This window comes from Erpetoichthys calabaricus, chromosome 13 (assembly GCF_900747795.2).
Source record: "Erpetoichthys calabaricus chromosome 13, fErpCal1.3, whole genome shotgun sequence".
Taxonomy (NCBI): domain Eukaryota; kingdom Metazoa; phylum Chordata; class Cladistia; order Polypteriformes; family Polypteridae; genus Erpetoichthys; species Erpetoichthys calabaricus.
In genome coordinates this window covers 75,588,573-75,608,547 of record NC_041406.2, presented here as the reverse complement: position 1 = coordinate 75,608,547, position 19,975 = coordinate 75,588,573, and the positions used below count along the sequence as shown (strand labels likewise).

The 19,975-nt window shown below is 38.7% G+C and overlaps 1 protein-coding gene across 1 annotated transcript in view; it reads left to right on the top strand.

Annotated features, from left to right (window-relative positions):
- Positions 1-19,975, top strand: part of gtpbp10 (GTP-binding protein 10 (putative)) — a 70,010-nt gene that overhangs the window by 24,084 nt on the left and 25,951 nt on the right. The window contains exons 5-7 of the mRNA XM_028817143.2: positions 522-595; positions 1,726-1,778; positions 16,110-16,217. Coding sequence (XP_028672976.1) covers positions 522-595; positions 1,726-1,778; positions 16,110-16,217 — 235 coding nt within the window. The remainder of the gene's footprint in view (positions 1-521; positions 596-1,725; positions 1,779-16,109; positions 16,218-19,975) is intronic.

The window sequence follows — 19,975 nt, the reverse complement described above, 5'->3', positions numbered from 1 at the left end:
AGGAGGTAGGAATACTGACTGGTGCACAGAGAATAATTTGATACTTAAAACATATTCCATTCCATCCCTGTTTTTGTATTTAGTTTATTTTATCATATGGTATTTCTTCATGTCTTATGTTCATTTTGTATAGATTTTGGGGCTTCATATATAAAAACATTTATGACACCATCAGTTACAGGTTTTATTTTACTGTAGATTACTGTATGTAAATGTATATTTTAACCTTCAAATGCTGTGGTGGCTAATTTCAGATGGTTGCATTAAGTGAGTAACCTGTGTTTAGTAAAGGGTCAGTCAGTCCAGTAGTTGGTGTCTATAACATGGAAACTGAGTCTGGTGAGGAAAAAAAATTGATATGGCCTGTTGCATTCATCTTAGCTACAGCAGCACATTGGATTGTAATCCTAACTCCTTATTTAAACAAGCATATATGTAGTAATTGTTTTTAATACTGAACTTTTAAAGCAGCTTTACATTACCAGTGTTCTATGAGTTTTTTTTTCCCTTGCTCTTCCAAGGTTCCCGAATGCAGGAAAATCATCATTGTTAAGCCAGTTGTCTCATGCTAAGCCAGAGATTGCACATTATCCTTGTAAGTATGATAAAATAATTTTTAAAGAGATATACATGTTAATATCAACGAGTTAATCGTATTTGAAATCATATTTGCACCCTGAATAGCATGGAGCTCTGTTCATAAAGCTGACAGGCAGTTAATAATGTTTATTATATTGCCTGGAGCACTGGAAAGGTGCTATATAAATAAAATGTATTATTATTATTACCTCAAAAATGTAACATGATATCGTAAAATTTAAAAATGAACACCTAATGCCCTAAGGGGTTTTTGCCATTATTGCACCTAAATTGCATACCCAAAAGTAAATAGCTATTATTTTACTTTTAAATTAAATGAGCTGCAAATGGCTGAAGAGTAGTGAGTACAACAATCCAAAATTTAAAAGAAAGTATTTATATGATTAAAAACATTTGGTTACACCAATATCAACTAAATAAAACAATAGAAATGCACTCTAGGGATTTCTGTCCCCAACTGGATTTTACCATGTACTGTGTAACGAAGACATTTTATGATTCATAGCCCTGGAATCAATTTTCTTTTGTGCTTTTTTTCTAAAAAATATTTTTTATTTAGGGCTGGGATTATAAAACTAATACATAAATCATGAAGTAAATTCACACTGAATCACAAAATTAATGTAGAATCAACACAGAAGAATTTTAAAAAATGATGAACCAGGTTAAACTTAAAACAGTGACCTCAGACCTGAACTTTTAACGAAATACTACTTGAGTAAGTACAACCTGAATTTAAATGCCTTCCTAAAAGACAAGCTGAAGAGAAGGCAAAAAGAAAACAAAACCAGTGTATTAATTCTCAGATTGGCATATGAAACACAGACATATCAAAGTAAAAAATGATTTTTTTTTTTTAAAGCTAATCTACCTTTAATTTACTCCCAAACTTGCATGACATTCTGTTTGTATGCATCCTTAACCTGGGACTGAAAATGTAAGAAAATAGTAGACTGAGGGCAGAATAAAGTAGCCTACGCTGTGACAAGATATGTATACCAATTTCATGTTTTTGAGTCATGTGCAGATATACAAACAGACATTCTTGACTCTATATAGATAACCAGGTGTAAAATCCTTCCATTAACATAATAATGTTTGCTGTATTTGATTGTATTTTTACAGTTACAACATTAAAACCAGAAATTGGAAAAATCATGTTTGAAGATTACAAACAGGTTAGTAACACTGCTTTAAATTCTGTTTTTGCAAATGTAAGAAATATGTAGCATTAATAAGATTTATTTCAAACTATTCCCTAAATGTTTGTATTTGAAATATTATGTAAATATTTTTGTATGATTTAATACTTGATATGCTTTTAAATCTCAATTGTAAGAAAAAAATAACCCCTTCCAGTAACTGTCATTTGCCTGTTCATTGATTGTAGAAATAGGAATTTCATTGTACTCTGTGTGTTACAGTCCTACTATATTGAAGAAACACTTTTTTAAAATTAATATACATGTAGAAGTTTAATATTTTAGTTTCAAAGTATTTCTCTGATAATGGTATGTCAGTGGTAATGTTTTTATGTTTCTGTCTTAAATGGTTTGCAGTCAGTGGCATGGTTCTGGGTTTAAATCTAGGGTCTAGGCACTTCTTGGGCAGCTTGAATGTTCTCTCTTTGTTGAGTTTTGAAATCCATATGTGTTAACTGGTGGAAAAAGCCCCTGAGTGTGATTCTTTCTCTGTATATATTCACCTCCTAATGGACTGGCTTACATGATGTACAGAGTGAGAATGTCTTAATGCCTAAATACACTGTAGTTAGCAGATAATCATTAGGTAATTATAGTATAAATATACTATAATAAGAGACACCTAATATAAAGTGCTACCAACTAAACTGTGATGCTTGATTAAAAAAAATACATTGAGAGACTGGAGTTGATAGAATATATAGGCTAGGTCCTAAGAAAATCTTTGTCAAATCCTTAATGATACACTATACATTTCAGAAGGTTCCCATTGTTCAAAGTAGAAAAGAGTAAAAGTGAAAAAAGAGGTTGCAAAAAGTCTTGTGCATAATTGAACCTGCAGAAGTTAAATGTGCAAATAAGGAAGTTCATTGATATACTCGTATGCTGTTAAATTAGTCAATGTTTTAAGGTCCGGTTTGTCAGTAAACCAATTGGTTAGATTTGTAAGAATTATATTTATAAACAATTAGCTGGTTAAAAAAATATTGCTAAAAAGTAATTTAGTAGATTAGTCAAATTTAATGCAGATTTCAAACCTAGAAACTCAAGGTATTTTAATTTTCCAAATACATTTTTTTAACTATACATTTCAATTTTAGAGCTTCTTGTATAAAAATCTAACTTTTCAGTATTTCATTAATCCTTTATTTCAGAACTCCTTTTAAACAGCCTTTGTTTTAATGTTTTCAGGGTTTCTTGTGCGAGTGATCAGACTTCATTTCTTATGCCTGCATACAAATCCAGAATTTGAAAATGGCTGTCTTTACCTCTACTCAATAAATTTAAAGCTATGAGACCACATCACATTCTTCAACGTACTATTCATATATATGTGCTTTCACTTATGGGTTCTAATAATGAAGAGTAGTTTGCCTTTAAAAACCAAATGAATGGTTTTCAGTCTTTGTAGAGTTGTATTTAGCAATTATGTTTGCTGTTTTGCTTGTCTTAAAAATTGCACGGTTCAGCGACTTACACATCTGTTTTAACACAGTACAACTGTATACACCGATTAGAAAATGAACAGGTGCTTGGACTGATGGTCAACTGTAGAATTGCTCTTTTCAATCAGAATGATTGTGAAGCCTCTGTTTATATATTGCGAATGGGTATATGTATGTTTTCATCTCCTCTTACAAATACATTACAAAGCAAGTTAAACTATTATACCTCATTTGATCGGCAACGTTATTTCACTCTCAAATTAGGTACAGATCTGTTTCTGACTTAATTCCATTCTGAGGTAAAACTGGTAATAACTCAGTCTTGTGTGTGTGTTTTTTTTTTTTTTTTTTTTTTTATAACAAGTAAGATTCTTGCACTTGTGTGCTGATATTTTCTAGTTCAAGCACAAACGCATTTCCAAACATGATCTGTATTTGTTTTCGAAAGCTGCATCATCAACACTCTGACCCATTTTTATATGTCATTTTTTTGTTGTTCTTGTCTTCTGGAGTAATTTGTCTACTTGCAGTCACACGAGTACAGTACTGACTTTCTTAGTCCTACCAATACAGTCCAAAAAAAAAAAAAGCCATCACCATTATATTTTCTGTGCTTTAGTACTAAATTACTACCAAAGTATAGGGTCTTGTGACCTTGTGTTCCTAGTTGTGCCACACTCCCTGAAATACATTAAACTACTAAAAAAGAAAAACAAATATATAAGCATTTTTCAAACAAAAAGGGTCATTAACAATTGATATAGTAATGAGCGGACATTGTGGAGTTTGCTTTGCCGTGTGTTTGGTGAAATCATGGAAATATTTTGGAATTTTGTGTTGAAGTCGGTGGGGAATGAAGAACTAAACTCATTTTGAGTGGATTATAATGGTGCAATGATGTTTTAATTGTTCCTGACAGCTAGGGATGTATAAGATAATAATAATTCATTACATTTATATAGCTCTTTTCTCAGTACTCAAAGCACTATCCACACAGGGAGGAACCGGGAAGCAAACCCACAATCTTCCACAGTCTCCTTACTGCAAAGCAGCAGCACTACCACTGCGCCACCTGTCAGGAAGACAATGCTGGACCAATTATTCTGGCCAAAAATGAGATCCGAGTGTTGAGGCGGCAGTGTCAATGTTAATTTATTTATATAGCACAATTAAAACAACATAGGAATGCTGTGGCCAAAGTGCTTTACAATAATAGAATAAAAGAAAACATACAATTAACATAAATAACATAAATAGAAGTAAAATAAATTAACATAAATAAATAATAAATAGAAGTAATGTTACATAATCACAATGAGGAAACCATCCAGTATTACTGACGGTCACGGAATGCAAGTGAATAGAAATGAGTCTTTAATCTTGTTTTGAACAGTTGAATTGTAGACGACTCCTTTATGTAATGGGGTAAAGAGTTCCACAGGCAAGGAGCAGCAGCTGCAAAAGCCCTGTCCCCCTTAGTTTTACACTTGGTATGAGGGACAACAAGAGACAACTGACCAGAAGATCTAAGCACTCTAGATGGCTGGTGTAAAGCACACAATTCAGATAAATAGGCAGGAGCAAGCCCATGTAAAGATTTAAAAACTAGCAACAAGATTTTAAAATCAATTTGAAAACTGACAGGCAGCCAGTATAAAGAAGCTAATATTGGAGAAACAGAATCAGACTTTCTTGCCCCAACCAGAAAGTGAGCGGCAGCATTCTGGACCAACTATAACCTGCGTATCAGGGATTTGCTAATCCCAGAATACAGCGAGTTGCAGTAATCAAGGTGAGAAAAGATAAAAGCATGAGTAGCTTTCTCAAGATCCCTAGAAGATAAAAAAGGCTTACCTAATAGATGAAGCTGGACAAAGCAACTCTTGACTACAGAATTAATCTGTTTCTCAAAAGAGAGGTTACTGTCAAAGGTAACACCAAGATTGCGGATTTGAGGTTTGTAAAAGACAGAGAAAGAGCCGAGAAGTCCAAGACCAATTTGGGCTTTAGCTGATGGACCCACTATAATCAATTCCATTTTATTTTGATTCAGATCAAGAAAATTATTAGCCGTCCAGGATCTTAGTTCAGAAAGATAGTTGTGCAGTTGATTCATTGTAGATATGCAGACGGGAATATAAACCTGTGTATCATCAGCATAGCAGTGAAAAGAAATGTTAAATTTCCTAAAAATAGCTCCAATAGGGTGAAGGTATATAGAGAATAAAATAGGACCCAAAATGGATCCCTGAGGAACACCACATTTAAGAGGAGCAAAAGACGAAAAAGAGGAATTTTAAGTCACTGAAAAGTGTCTACCAGTTAGATATGACCTGAACCAGTTAAAAGCAGCCCCTTTAAGCCCAACAAGATGTTAAAGCCGCAACAGCAATATCTCATGGTCAATAGTGTCAAAGGCAGCGGCCAGGTCGAGGACGACAAGGACTGCAGCGCCACCCGAGTCAGTAATAATAGAGATGTCATTGAATACTTTAAGGAAGGCCGTCTCAACACCATGATAACGCCTAAAGCCAGATTGGTAGATCTCAAATAAATTATTGGAGTTAAGGTGATCAACCAATTGATTATAAATAATTCTTTCTAATATTTTAGCCAGAAATGGCAATTGGGAAATTGGGTGAAAATTGGCTAAAACTCCAGGATCTAAGTCTGCCATTTTTAGACAGGGACGTACTGCAGCATGTTTAAAAAATGAGGGCACAACTCCCTCACTAGTAGAATCATTGATAATGGCAAGTAAAGATGGACCCAAAACATCAAAGGCTTCCACTACGAGGTGTGGTGGTACAATATCAAGAGGACTGAGAGCTGGTTTAAGGGTGTCAGTAGTTATTTTTAACTGTGAAAGTGTAGACAAGATCAAAAGATTCCAAGACAATGCTATGATTAACAGTAGGAAGTTCATAACCAGATGGAGCAATACCACAGTGGATTGTATCAGTTTTACTGACAAAGAATGAAAGAAACTGCTCACATGAAAGAACAGTACTATTTAATCCCATCACAGAATGAGGGTGAATGGCCGCATTACTTGAATTGAATAAGACCCTAGGATTCTTAGAATGATGGGATACTAAATCAGCGAAGAAATCATGTTTAGCTTTCTTAACTACAACCTGGAAGTCCTAAAAATCTGTTTAGAAACAATCAGTCCATCTTTTTTCCAACGCTGTTCTGCAGTTTGACAGGTGCGGCGCAGCTGCACTGCACTGCCTTGCCTCAAACAATGAAAGACAGTGATAGAATGCTAATCACAAACAAAATACAACAAATGGCCACAAACAAGCAGTAAGTAAAGCTGTCATTGTGCTGCTCACAGACTTCCAGTCTTGGGACACACATTAATCATGTGAGGAAACTGCTGCATGGGACTGTCTCATTCCTTTGGTTGAAGTGCCAATAGTTTGCATTTTTTTCTTCCATGAAGAAGATAGAAATGCCTTGTAAAAAAAAATTAATCTTTTGTTATGATTATTTCTTCACAGGGTCAGAGTTGTTTTCTTTTTCAGGGAGAGGGAAGGACTCCTTTTAAGTCTTGTTTTGGGTTGAAAGTGTTGTATATATGGTGGCAGCACAGGGATCCATCAATGTACATCTAATAATATCTGATTGTTGTTGTTATTATTTAACATCTGTGGTCTGTAGTTGGTATCTATCATATCTGCCCTAACGCACTATGAGCATTCCCAACAGAGAGCAAATGCTAAGCTTTCTAATTGAAAACATTCAGAATCCCATCTCCTGATGCTTGAACATTAAATTCACCAGCCACACACAACTCAAATAGCATACCAATGAGATGCGAGGTGAACAATCCTCAAACAACAAGTTCTGAAGGAAGAGTGGGGATCTGTGAAATGCTGGTAGGTTAACGCATCATTTCATTTGCGTGGATGCAGCATAGGTTTTTTTTTTTTTTTCTCTTTATATATTTTTGATCTGGGGGTGGTTAAATCTGCAGATGTGGAAACCATGGATACGGAGGGCTGAGTGTAGATGATTTTTTTTTTTTTTTTTTGAGATGTAGTTTGAAAGTTTTCAGTATTTAAGTTTCATAAAGTAACTGTATTCTTGAGTACATCTCTCTGTACCACAATCTAAATCCCAAATACTTAATTTTGTATTCTAAATATGCAACACCGGTACTTGTATTCTGGTATAGCCACATGCTGCAAACATCTTTTTTTCATAGTCATTGTCAAGTACATATATGTTACAGATATACAGTGTCATCAATAATGTTAGGGACAAATACACATTTTTCTTTGATTTATCCCTCTTCTCCACAGTTTAAAATTACAAATCAAGCAATTCAGATATGCCTAAAGTGCACATTGCAGACTTTAATTTAAGTGTATTTGCATACATTTCGGTCACACCATTGTAGAAATTGCAATGGTGTTTTTTTTTTTTTTTACAGCACTGTATCAATTAGTTAAAACTGTTCCACATGACTTCTACATCTTGTATCAGTTTATGTTTAGGCATTCCCAACTACTGCTGGTTTGCTTTCAGCTTGATGCTGGTCAGATCACTCTTCTTAAAATGTACTATAAGGCATCTTATAGCCTCCAGTGTCTTGCTGATCTGAGAATCCTTCAGAGTATGGTTGACAACTAATTTAATTGTTCTTTGCAGTGCACAGCATTTGATAGCTAGAATTTCTGATCTTGATAAATGTTACTGAGTTACAGAGGAAGCATAGTAGTATTTGACTTTTTTTACTCCAAGTGCATTGTACAACCTTTCTTTTTAATAATGGTAATTGGCTGTCTCGTCTTTTTTTTTTTTTCTTTCTTTCATCACTGCTATCACTAACAGATACACCTTCCGTACCTATAAGCCTACCTCTTTGACTGTCAGAATTTTACATCTGTATCTTTCAAATGCCAATAGCTGTGATTTTTATCATTTATGCTGCCTTATTTTAAACACCCTGCTAGATTAAAAAAAAAAAACAAGTACTTTCCACGTGTTTTGGTATGTTTGAGGTAGAGTCCACGTATTTTACAGTATGTCCTTTATATTGAATGGCTGTGGTAGATTTTGGCCAGGAATGTGCAATCTCTACTTTTGAGTTCTACCTGTATTGCAAATAACGAAAGCTTTAAACACATCCTCATTCATTCAGTTTTCTCCACATGCAGAAAACACAGTCACAGTACACAATACACTGGGCTGTAGTACTGAGATGTACTCACTTACATAGCCAGACAGAAAGGCACAGCCATCACGTCATTTACTAAAAACACTAAAACATCATGATCTACAACTTGCTTCAATTGTCCTTCACAAATTTGATTTTAAACATAAGCAATCAATTGTAGTTTAAAATGACCCTCTTTGAAAATGTAATGGAGAAGCATAGTTATTAAATAAAAATCATTTTTAAAGAGTAAAAGTATTTGCATTTAAAAAAAGTACAGTTACCAACAAAATTTATGGTAAATGTAATTTGTTACTTTCCACCACTTGAGTTCATAGTAATGGAAACATTATCTTGATATTATTCTGAACTTTGCACTTTGGAAATTCCATAAAGTGAATGGCAAGGGTGGCAGCAGAAAATTGGTTATCCTGTAAAATCATACAATAGTGTTCCATAACATTGTGTTAATTCTGCCTTTAAGTTAAAAATCATGCTGGATAAAATGAAAGTGTTTATGCTTAGCATTTAGGTTACAGTTCTGTGCTATGATGTGAATTGTTTTGTTGTATTTCATGTGCAGTAACTAGATGGGCATTGGTTTATTTGCTGGTTTGTCTTAATTTTCATAGTAGAACACGTAGTACTTGTGCAGTGGATGGGGTGCAATGTCTTTTCTGATAATCTGACATAATAATCTGACAGTTTGTGAATATTGTAATTCCCTGAAGTGACATCTGAATTTAAAGATTTCTACTATTGCTAATGGAGATATCATAAGTGATTGTTCTAGAATCGCTGGGTGTTTTGGGGCTTTCATTTTCATGCACTCTTACAGGTGACATAGCTGGAGCTGATCAAATCCCAGGTTGTGTCTCGTTGACATGCTAGCTACTTAGACTCCAACTCGCTCCCCTCCTGAGACACAGCCATCAAGAGGCTCCCTACTTCCCACGTCCTACCATGCCCAGAAAACTGAAGGCCTTAATTAGGGAGTGGGCCACAGAGCCCTGCATCCATCCTCCAGATGAAGGCACCTGGCTTTACAGTCGACTTGCTGACATTGTCTGACCAATCCTGCATATTTGGCGAGTTTCTTCTCAAAGTCCTCTTCCAGATGTTCTTCCAATGGGACTGTCAGATCCAACATCATCACTTGCTTGGTGACCTCACATAAGACTACAAGGCAGTGACAGCAATGTGGCTGGAGAACTTCAGGTGATGTTAGAGGTCCACTAGCAACTACCAATCACTTTCTCAGTTGAAGTAGCCTACAGAATTTTTTCCTGTTGTTTTTGTCTACTCGCCTGTTCTAACAAAAGCAATCATCTACTTAGATGGAATGTTTGGTTGCATTAATTCCTGCACTGATAGTTTTGGCAGTGGCCTTCCAAGACCTGGTCTGTAACGTCCCACATCAAATGCTTTGGAGCAGCTATTCAATATTTGCTCCAAGGTGCCTTGCTTGTAGCACAGTGGGCAAACTGGAGACTTAGCTTTAACCTGTATGTGCAGGTTTGATAGTGGGCCGTACCTCATACACTGCCTAGATTAGAAATTTCAAGTGGTATGGTCACCTTCCTCTTGACCACATCCTCCCATTTAGTTCACTTTCTTTTTTATCTCATCACAGCTGCCCTGCATGATCTTTCCTTTTCAGCTGCTGATCTACCTTTTTGCTGACCTAGCTGCATTTTCTCCCTTCCCCGGTGGTTCTAATGTGAAGGGTCTCAAAGGAACTCCATCCAGTTCATGTCACTATGCCTAACTGCCTCATGTTGCATAGTCTTTGTGGCACCTGGCTGGGGTTCATGCCCGGACGGGATGCCCAGGAGGACCGGAGGAGGGCTTATGCCTCCTCCAGAACACGAGGGGGCATCTTCCCTGGTTGCTGTGGGGGCCACGGGTACATAGCTTGGAAGCTGTACCATGTAGGGGCCCGTGGTCACCGCCAGGGGGTGCCCCGATGCCTTGGGAGCCCTGGACCTCAGCACTTCCGCCACACTCGGAAATGCTGGGGGGAAGAGGATTGTGGACACCTGGAGGACTTCCGGATGTACCGCCAGAGCTTCCGCCACACAGGGTTGTGGCTACGGAAACCCTCAGGATGCACCTGGAGTCCTTCCGGGGTGAATAAAAGGGGCCGCCTCCCTCCAGTCATGGGCAAGAGTCGGGAGGAGTAGGACGGAGCTCGGAGGAGAGGAGTGGAGGCGGACCTGAGAGACTGAAGGCATTGTGTTGTGTGGCCAAGGACCAAGGGGTGATTGGTGCTGTGGCACCGGGTTGTGCTCACTGTAATTGTACATATTAGTGTAAATAAACGTGTGGTGGACTTTAAAATGCTCTCTGTCTGTCTGTGTCTGGGTCATCTTCCACATCTTGTATCAGCTTGTTGAATGGCCTTCTCTACCGTACATTTCCTTCCTGTATTCACTTGTATAGTTTTCAAGATCTTGAACTTCTCCTCTAGGGACTTGAGAGGCAGATGTAAATTGTAAAGCACCCTGTGACCATAGAGTGTGATGGTGTCTAGGCTCTTCCGTAGCCCCAACCTTCTCCTGAGGTGACCAAACACTTTCGTCTTCTGGATCTCAGCTGTGGACATTGGTACTTTGTAGATGAGTAGTAACCAGAGGATCCTGGGAAGAATGGCATGACGATACAGCCATGCTTTACTTTTAACTACCCTGGTATTCTGGACCTATCTATAGCTTTCAGCTTGGTGTCCAACTCTGTGCAGGTTGAATGCACAGATGCAGCATCCTTCAACAGTCCTTTGAGATATTTAGAAGATTTGTTCTTGCAATGCGGAATCTGTACTTGTCTACCACTGTTTTCCTTTTCAATACCAAAGATCTTGATGTGACTGGCATGAAGTGCATTCTTGTCCACTGAATTAACTTTTCCAAACCCTATATGATCCATTGCCAGCCTGGGACAGATTCTGTAGTAACAGTCAGATTGTCCACTAGCTGCACTAGCTTGTCAGGTATAGAGCCATATGCATTTGCTTGGTCTAACCAGAACACTGAATACATTTCCTTTATTCTCTCTTGCTTCCCTGATGAGCTTCTTCACCTCACACCATTATGTTCCTGGATTCCCAGTTACCCCTGTTATGTCCCCCTTTCTACCTTGATTTGTTGATGTAGCCATTCAAGTCAAGATAGGCGTAAATTCCGTAGAAAACAGCACAGAAAATGTTCTTCGCCTCAACTAACAACAACGAGATGATACTTAACGGATCTATCTGGTTGAAGTTCTCTTCCTTTGAGATTCAAACTTCTTCCGCAGCTCTCCACTTATCTAGAATCTTGCCATTCTCTAGATGACTCTAAGGCCGGGTTTATACTTCATGCGACGTGATGCGACTGCTATGCAAGCGTTGTTCTGATTATACTTTTGAGCGTACTTTATGTAACTCTGGAAGATTCCACCAGGTGTCAGTGCGAGATATCATGGTGAGAAAATGTTCGGCTTCATTGTGTTATGAATTGCCTGAAACATCCATTAAATTCCAAGGACACCTTGCCACAATATCTCAGAAAAGGATATTTAATGATTACATCCATTAATCCAGGGATGCGCCCTTTCCAGCAAGCATCGGGCGCGAGACAGGAACATAATCCCTGGATAGGGCATCAGCTCATCACAAGCTGAATACAAGCATACACATACACTGGCGTCATTTTAGCATCACCAAATCTCCAAACCTTCATGTCTTTGGAAGGAAACCAGAGCACACCGTGGAAACAAACCAGGAAAACATGCAAAATCCAGGCAGGGAACACCAGCGATGTGACTCCCTGTGAGGCTGCAGTGCTACCACCGTGCCACCCAACATGTGTAATTATTAACAGTATTTATTATTTAAACTAAGTTAATGACTTTAACATCCATCCATTATCCATCCATCCATTATCCAACCCACTATATCCTAACTACAGTGTCACGGGGGGGGGGTGGTTGTGTGCTGTAGCCAATCCCAGCCAACACAAGGCAGGAAACAAACCCCGGGCAGGGCGCCAGCCCACCACAGGTAAAATGTAATACATTTCAGCATGAAAGTGATATCAAGTATAAATCTACGGACTCTAAATGTGCAGAGAGCTGGAATATCATTAATGTAATGTGTTCTGTGTGGCGATCTGTTGCTGCTCTCAGTTCAGGAGGAAGCCTCAAAAGCACATAGTGATTAACAACTGGGTCAGTTTTAAGATGACGTTTATGACTGTCTACTTTAATGATAGATAAACTGAGATTAAAGTGGACAATTTGAGATTAAAGCCAAAATTTCCACTTTAATCACAAAATACACCTTTTCACTGTGTCCTTAATTTTTTTTTTCAGTGGCTCAAATACGCTGTTGTACATTCTGATGCATAGAAGATGGTATGAGAGTCTTTTAAAATGTAGCGTGTCATTACGTTGGGGGAATATGCGGCTTTCTGTCATGCAGTAAATAGAGATACTGATGTCACATTCCAACTTTATCACACTGCTCCCCTGGCTTTTTGCTGGTGCTGCAGCTCACACACCTGTTTCGTTAATTTCTGAGGACTTGCTCAGAGAATGCGGCAAATGAACATGAAGTATAAACCAGCCCTAAGGATCTTCCATAGCTGCAACAGGAGTTTGGGACAATATTTGTACACCTTGCAAGATTTGCTACTAGGGCCTGCTTTCGCATTAATAACGACACCTGTAACTGTTTTCAATTGCATTTCCTTCATGCTGAAATGTACTTCTGGCTCAGGGGGATCAATCAACATTCTCCTAACTCTTGCTTTCTTTCTGTGTCACTGTGTCATGCAGCCATAATAATTTCTTCCACTTCTTCTATGGAAATTGCACATTACATCTGTTAGTCCATGCAGGAAGTGAAACCTGTGCGAAGTTTAGCTCAGCTGTTCTAGCAAAATATTTCCACTGTAGATATGTGTTTGTGTTTTTATCAGATACTGTAAACGTCATATACTGTAACTGAGGTTTGTTCCTCAAACCTGCACATGGAGTACCTATTAGAACAATCTATCACCCATAGCAGTTTGTAATTTATAATTGCGTTAATTACTTAAAGAATGGAACATGTTGCATAGATTTGAATTATAAAGACTCTTGGAAGTGGCAGTACTGCCTGTCATTTAGAAACACATTTGACAAAATCACATTTTAATGACTTTTCCATTTGAATCAAAATTATAGGTTTGGTTTTATTTGTTGTATATCTCAAAAACAAGCAACATTAATTAAGTCCATAGAAACCTTGCTTAGCTGAGTTCTTTCTTTCTTTCTTTCTTTCTTTCTTTCTTTCTTTCTTTCTTTCTTTCTTTCTTTCTTTCTTTCTTTCTTTCTTTCTCTCTTTCTCTCTTTCTCTCTTTCTCTCTTTCTCTCTTTCTTTCTCTCTCTCTTTCTCTCTTTCTCTCTTTCTTTCTCTCTTTCTCTCTTAATAAAACTAAGTTTAGGGTTTCTGAAATTAAGATTCAAGGTTCTAGTCACTGCCAGATATTGAGGGGGTTTAGAAATTGGACCTTTTCAACCATTTGTACAAAAGATACCGCTAACAATAACAGAAGGCTTTCCAGGTGATAGAAATATGAATTTCTGAGCATGGGTTCAGGCTGAGAAAATGTAATGTCTTTAGAATGCACTTGCATAGTGACTGATTGAGCAAATTATTAATGATTATTTTTAACTAGTATGTCCTTGGTATGATGTTAAACTGCATCCGGCCCTGTAAGCGGTCCTCCAAATTGCAGATAAATCATGGTGGTTGGTGGCAGGATTTGCACTCCAGCCACTGTTTTAAAAAAAAATAAAAATAAATAAATAAAAAAAAAAAAATGCAGCTCTAAGACGACAGATGGGACTCTTTTCTGCTCTCTGCGTAAGGCTGCTTGCATTATGAAGGGGATGAGGGGGAGCCCCATCCCCAGCAGAGTAAAAACCATTGGAGAGCTAATGGACTAAGGCCTCTTGGGGATCAGAACTAGTGTGGTACCGATGCGTCGCCTGCTGCACAGCAGCACTGTGGTCCAAATCTGAGGCGGCCCATCCGGGTAGGTGGCGTGGAACATCTGGTCTCTCTGCCATGATGATCATCTTCCTCTGCTATTGGAGCAGCTGCATAAAGTCCACATTTCAGTGGTGGCACTCTCTGAGGTATGCACACCTGGGACTGGCCAAATCTCTGGGAGATGGTACACCTTTTATTGGTGTGGCTGCTCTGATGGCTGTCTTACTCGGGGAGTAGCTGTTGCTGTAGTGGATCGTTTCCTTCTGATAATGTCTGATGTCATTCCTTTCAATGAGTTTATTATGAGACTCGGATTACAACACTCTGTGGGTGCCTTGTCTGTTGTCTCAGTGTATGCTCTGATTGCGGTGAGTGATGTCTCAGTAAGGGAGACATTCGCAACTTTACTTGGTGGTTGATGGGTGCTGGTGAAGTAACACTCCTCTGGTCATGGGTGACTTCAATGCAACCACTGGCACTGACAGGGCTGGGTTTTAGGATTGTATTGGGCCCTGTGGGTCTGGTGACTGTGGTGAAAGTGACTCCGTGTTCTTTGACTTTGCAAAATGCCAGGGGCTGTGGATTGCTGGATCCTGATTCCAGCACCCTGAGCCACATCGTTGGACTTGGTACTCCAATACTGGTGGTGTGGTGAAGGAGATCGATCACATCCTCAACAGCAGACACTGGAGGCTTCTACAAAACTGCAGGGTCTACAGAAAAGCCCAGTTTTTAAATTCTGATCACAGACTTGTTGCTACTCTTAAGATCCAGCTTAGGTTCAGCAGGCTACCACCTACTAGGAAAATGAGGCTGAACCTGGCCAGGCTCCAAGATCAGGCTGTTTCTGACAAGTTTGCACGCTGTTTGTGTGAGGAACTTACTGATCCTAATGTGATGTGGGAGACCTGCTGTGACAAGACCTGGAAGGTTGCTGAGGATTATGTTGGTGTTACCAGTGTTCCCAGAAGGAGGTGTTTCATCTCGCAGGACACTCTGGATATGATCAGGAGGAGTTGCAGCACACAGCTTGATGGCAACTCCGGTCTGTACCAGAAACTGACAAGGATGGCTTTGAGGGCTATGAGGGCAGATAATGAGGTATCTGTTAGGTTAGAGGAATCTGTGAGCAAGTGATGCACCATCTATAGTCTAGTGCAGTGTTTCCCAACCTTTTTTGAGGATTCATGAGGTCTCTGGAAAGGGGTGTGTGGTGCTCCAAATATCTATCCAAAAGGACAAAGGTCCTAGTCTTTAGAGTCCTGGTGCTTCCTGTCTTGCTACTGGATTCTTTTGGTACTGTCTCTCTTTGGAAAATCCTTGGGCACCGCTGGTTTGACTTTGTGTCGAATGAGTGGTTGCTCATGTAGTCTCGAATGAGGCACATTGCCTACATTGTGCCAGTCATGGTACTATGGCCATGTGGCGCGATACCCAGTGGGTGATTCTGTTTGTAGGATCCTCGTTGTTGAGTGGCTGGACCAGGCCAAGCGGACGCCCACGTAACAACTGGCTGCAGCATGTAGACAGTCATTTCCTGTCTGTATGGTGTATTGCAAACCAGGATCCCGAGCTGTTTTGTCATGTGGTGGGTGTGGCAACGTGCTGTACCAGTGTCTGCTCCCCGAACTGACCTTTTAACTAGTAAATGCCGTACATGATAACATTCTGTTTTCCAGATATCTGTGGCTGACTTGCCTGGTTTGATTGAAGGAGCTCACTTAAATAAAGGAATGGGTCACAAGTTTCTCAAACATATTGAACGGACAAAGCAGCTGCTGTTTGTGGTGAGTAAAAAATGTAAAATGGACTATAATTGTCATAAGGGCCCTTCATCATTGCATAATTTTACAACCCCAATTCCAATTAAGTTGGGACATTGTGCAAAACGTAAATAAAAACAGAATACAATGATTTGCAAATCCTTTTCAACCTATATTCAATTGAATACAATACGAAGACAAGATATCAAATGTTCAAACTGATAAGCTTTATTGTTGTTTTTCAAATCTTCACTCATTTTGAATTTGATGACTGCAGCACCTTCCAAAAAAGCTGGGACAGGGGCAGCTAAAGACTGGGAAAGTTGAGGAATGTTCAAAAAACACCTGTTTTGAACATTCCACAGGTGAACAGGTTAATTGGAAACAGGTGTTTGTCATGATTGGGTATAAAAGGAGCATCCCCAAAAGGCTCAGTCGTTCACAAGCAAGGATGGGGCGAGGTTCACCACTTTGTGAACAACTGCATTGGCAAATAGTCCAGCAGTTTAAGAATAACGTTTCTCAACGTACAATTGCAAGGAATCTAGGGATTTCATCATCTACTGTCCATAATATCATCAAAAGATTCAGAGAATCTGGAGAAATCTCTGCACGTAAGCGGCAAGGCCGAATACCAACACTGGATGCCCATGACGTTCGATCCCTCAGGCGGTACTGCATTAACAACCGACATCATTCTGTAAAGGATATTACCACGTGGGCTCAGGAATACTACAGAAAACCATTGTCCGTTAACACAGTTTGTCGCTACATCTACAAGTGCAAGTTAAAACTCTACCATGCAAAGCGAAAGCCATATATCAACAACACCCAGAAATGCTGCCGGCTTCGCTGGGCCCAAGCTCATCTGAGATGGGCTGACGCAAAGTGGAAAAGCGTGCTGTGGTCTGACGAGTCCACATTTCAAATTGTTTTTGGAAATCATGGACGTCGTGTCCTCCGGGCCAAAGAAGAAAAGGACCATCCGGATTGTTATCCGTTTAAAGTTCAAAAGCCAGCATCTGTGATGGTATGGGGGGTGTTAGTGCCCATGGCATGGGTAACTTGCACATCTGTGAAGGCACCATTAATGCTGAAAGGTACATACAGGTTTTAGAGCAACATATGCTGCCATCCAAGCGACGTCTTTTTCAGGGATGTCCCTGCTTATTTCAGCAGGACAATGCGATGCCACATTCTGCATGTGTTACAACAGCGTGGCTTCGTAGTAAGAGTGCGGGTACTAGACTGGCCTGCCTGCAGTCCAGACCTGTCTCCCATTGAAAATGTGTGGCGCATTATGAAGTGCAAAATACGACAACTGAGACCCTGGACTGTTGAGCAACTGAAGTTGTACATCAAGCAAGAATGGGAAAGAATTCCACCTACACAGCTTCAATAATTAGTGTCCTCAGTTCCCAAACGCTTATTGAGTGTTGTTAAAAGGAAAGGTGATATAACACAGTGGTAAACATGCCCCTGTCCCAGCTTTTTTGGAACATATTGCAGGCATCAAATTCAAAATGAGTGAAGATTTGCAAAACAACAATAAAGTTTATCAGTTTGAACATTCGATATCTTGTCTTTGTAGTGTATTCAATTGAATATACAGTAGGTTGAAAAGGATTTGCAAATCATTGTATTCTATTTTTATTTACGTTTTACACAATGTCCCAACTTCATTGGAATTGGGGTTGTATTTGGCAGTTTACTTGAACTAAATGTTGAGATTAATGTAACAGTGTACCTGTTGTTGGCCATATTAAATGAAATTTTGCTCATATGAGAGCCCTTTTTCAGTTGAAAGTAATTTATAGTGCCATATGATGTAATTTTAAAATTAAATTATTATTTTTTCCTGCTATAACAATGGTTATGTTAATCTATGAAATTAAATTACATTTAATCTTTGTAAGGGAAATTTCAACAAATTAATTAAAAGATTGGTGCAGAGGTTTTTAACAAATTTCAAACACCTGGAGGCTGCTTGTGTTCTAGATGGTCAGAGTTATTTGAATTCTGATTGTCCAGATGTTTAGGTGTGTGTGCTTTGTGATGGACCAGCATCCCATCCAGGGTTGGTTCTCATTTTGTACCCTGTGCTACCAAGATGGTGTATCATTTCCCTATGACTATATCTCACAGTAAGACTTGCAGATTAGATGGATTGGAGATGCTAAATTGGCCTCGGGTGTGGGTGGCGGTGTGTGTGTGTTCATTCAACGATGGGCAGGCACTTTGTCCAAGGATTGCTTTTTCCTTGCTCTCAATGCATTCTGAAAAGGCACCAGCATCACTGTAACCTAACTCTGAATAAATGGGTTTAAAAAAAATAAATAAATAAATAAAAAAACGGATGGATTGGTTAATGTATAGTTAAGTACTTAAGAATTCCAGCAAAATTCTTTCAGGTTAACTGTGGATCACATACTTGAAGATTCCAGTGGGAAATTAAGGGTTAGTGCTTTCATACTGTAAATGGGTCTTTCTGTCCCTGTTAGTACTGAGACCTATTCTAAACAACAACTGAGACAATTAACACACTGTATTACAGATGTAGCAAGAAAGTTCTATCTCATATTAACTTACAGGGAGTAAAAGGCTATATCATTGTCTATGGCTATGAAAGAAAATTATTCTGTTCAAATTAAGCACGTACTAATATGAGTTTAACTTAAAGAATTAACTTTTTAAGATTAGCTCTTACAAATACCTCACCTTTGGATATGATCTCCGATTCTCTGAGGGTTTGAGTGAAGGACTCCGAAGGAGAAAAAAATCATCTTTGAACAGTCTAGTTTTGATCCTTGATTCTTTGTCATTAATTATACATAAATCTGAATGGCATTGTCTATTTATCTTCCATAATTTGCCTTGACTGTTGAATTTTTTGGCTTGTGCTCTACAGCTTTTTAGGGCAAGGAACTTGATAGAATAGATGATGATCTATTTTCAAGGCCTGCATTAAGTCCAGCTGGTACATTTGTTTGTTCATCAAGACGTGGAAAAGAGTTATTTGCTGCCCTTGTTGACAATTTTAGGAAGAGTCACCCACAGAGCATCTGCAAAGTGCGAGAGGAATGTCACTTGGTTATATTTAATATCACTCATTACACTGAGAATGTCTCTTAGTTGCTATTCACTGGTCCCATGTTACCAATCCTATGCACAAAACAATAATTGGTGACAGGTGAAATGTGTAGAGTCTATCTCACCATAATGGTAATAAGGTTTATCTAATTTAAATGAGTCCCTCAGATGGGGACTTTCAATACTTTGTAGCTAATACGAAATATGCCTAGCAACTGCAGCAGCAGCATCTTTAGTTTCATTGCACTCCTAAATATATGTGGAACTAAACCCCTAGTTGTATTAAGGAAAGTGTTGAAAAAAATTAAGTGATTGAGATTCATACTCAGTTGTTAGGGAGGGCATATGCACTGGTCAAAATCTGCCTTTGGTCATTGAGTGAGTGTGCTCAACAGAGTAGACAAGACTTCAGCATCAGTTAGACATTTTAAAGTGAAGTACTTCTAGGTGTCTCCTGGTCTAGCAAAGTCTGTACAGATTTTATCTTATTTGGAGTGACATTGCTTATATCTGATCAGATTCGATTAGGTACCTTCATGATGAAACACAAGTATAACTGGTTAGATGCAAAACTGTCAAGATAGACACAAAACAGTCTTAAAACCTGCTATGTGAATACTCACTACTTTCCCCTTTTCTAAGCCAGCTGCCCATGTTCATTTCCTAATTGGCTGCCCCAAGTTTTCCACTTA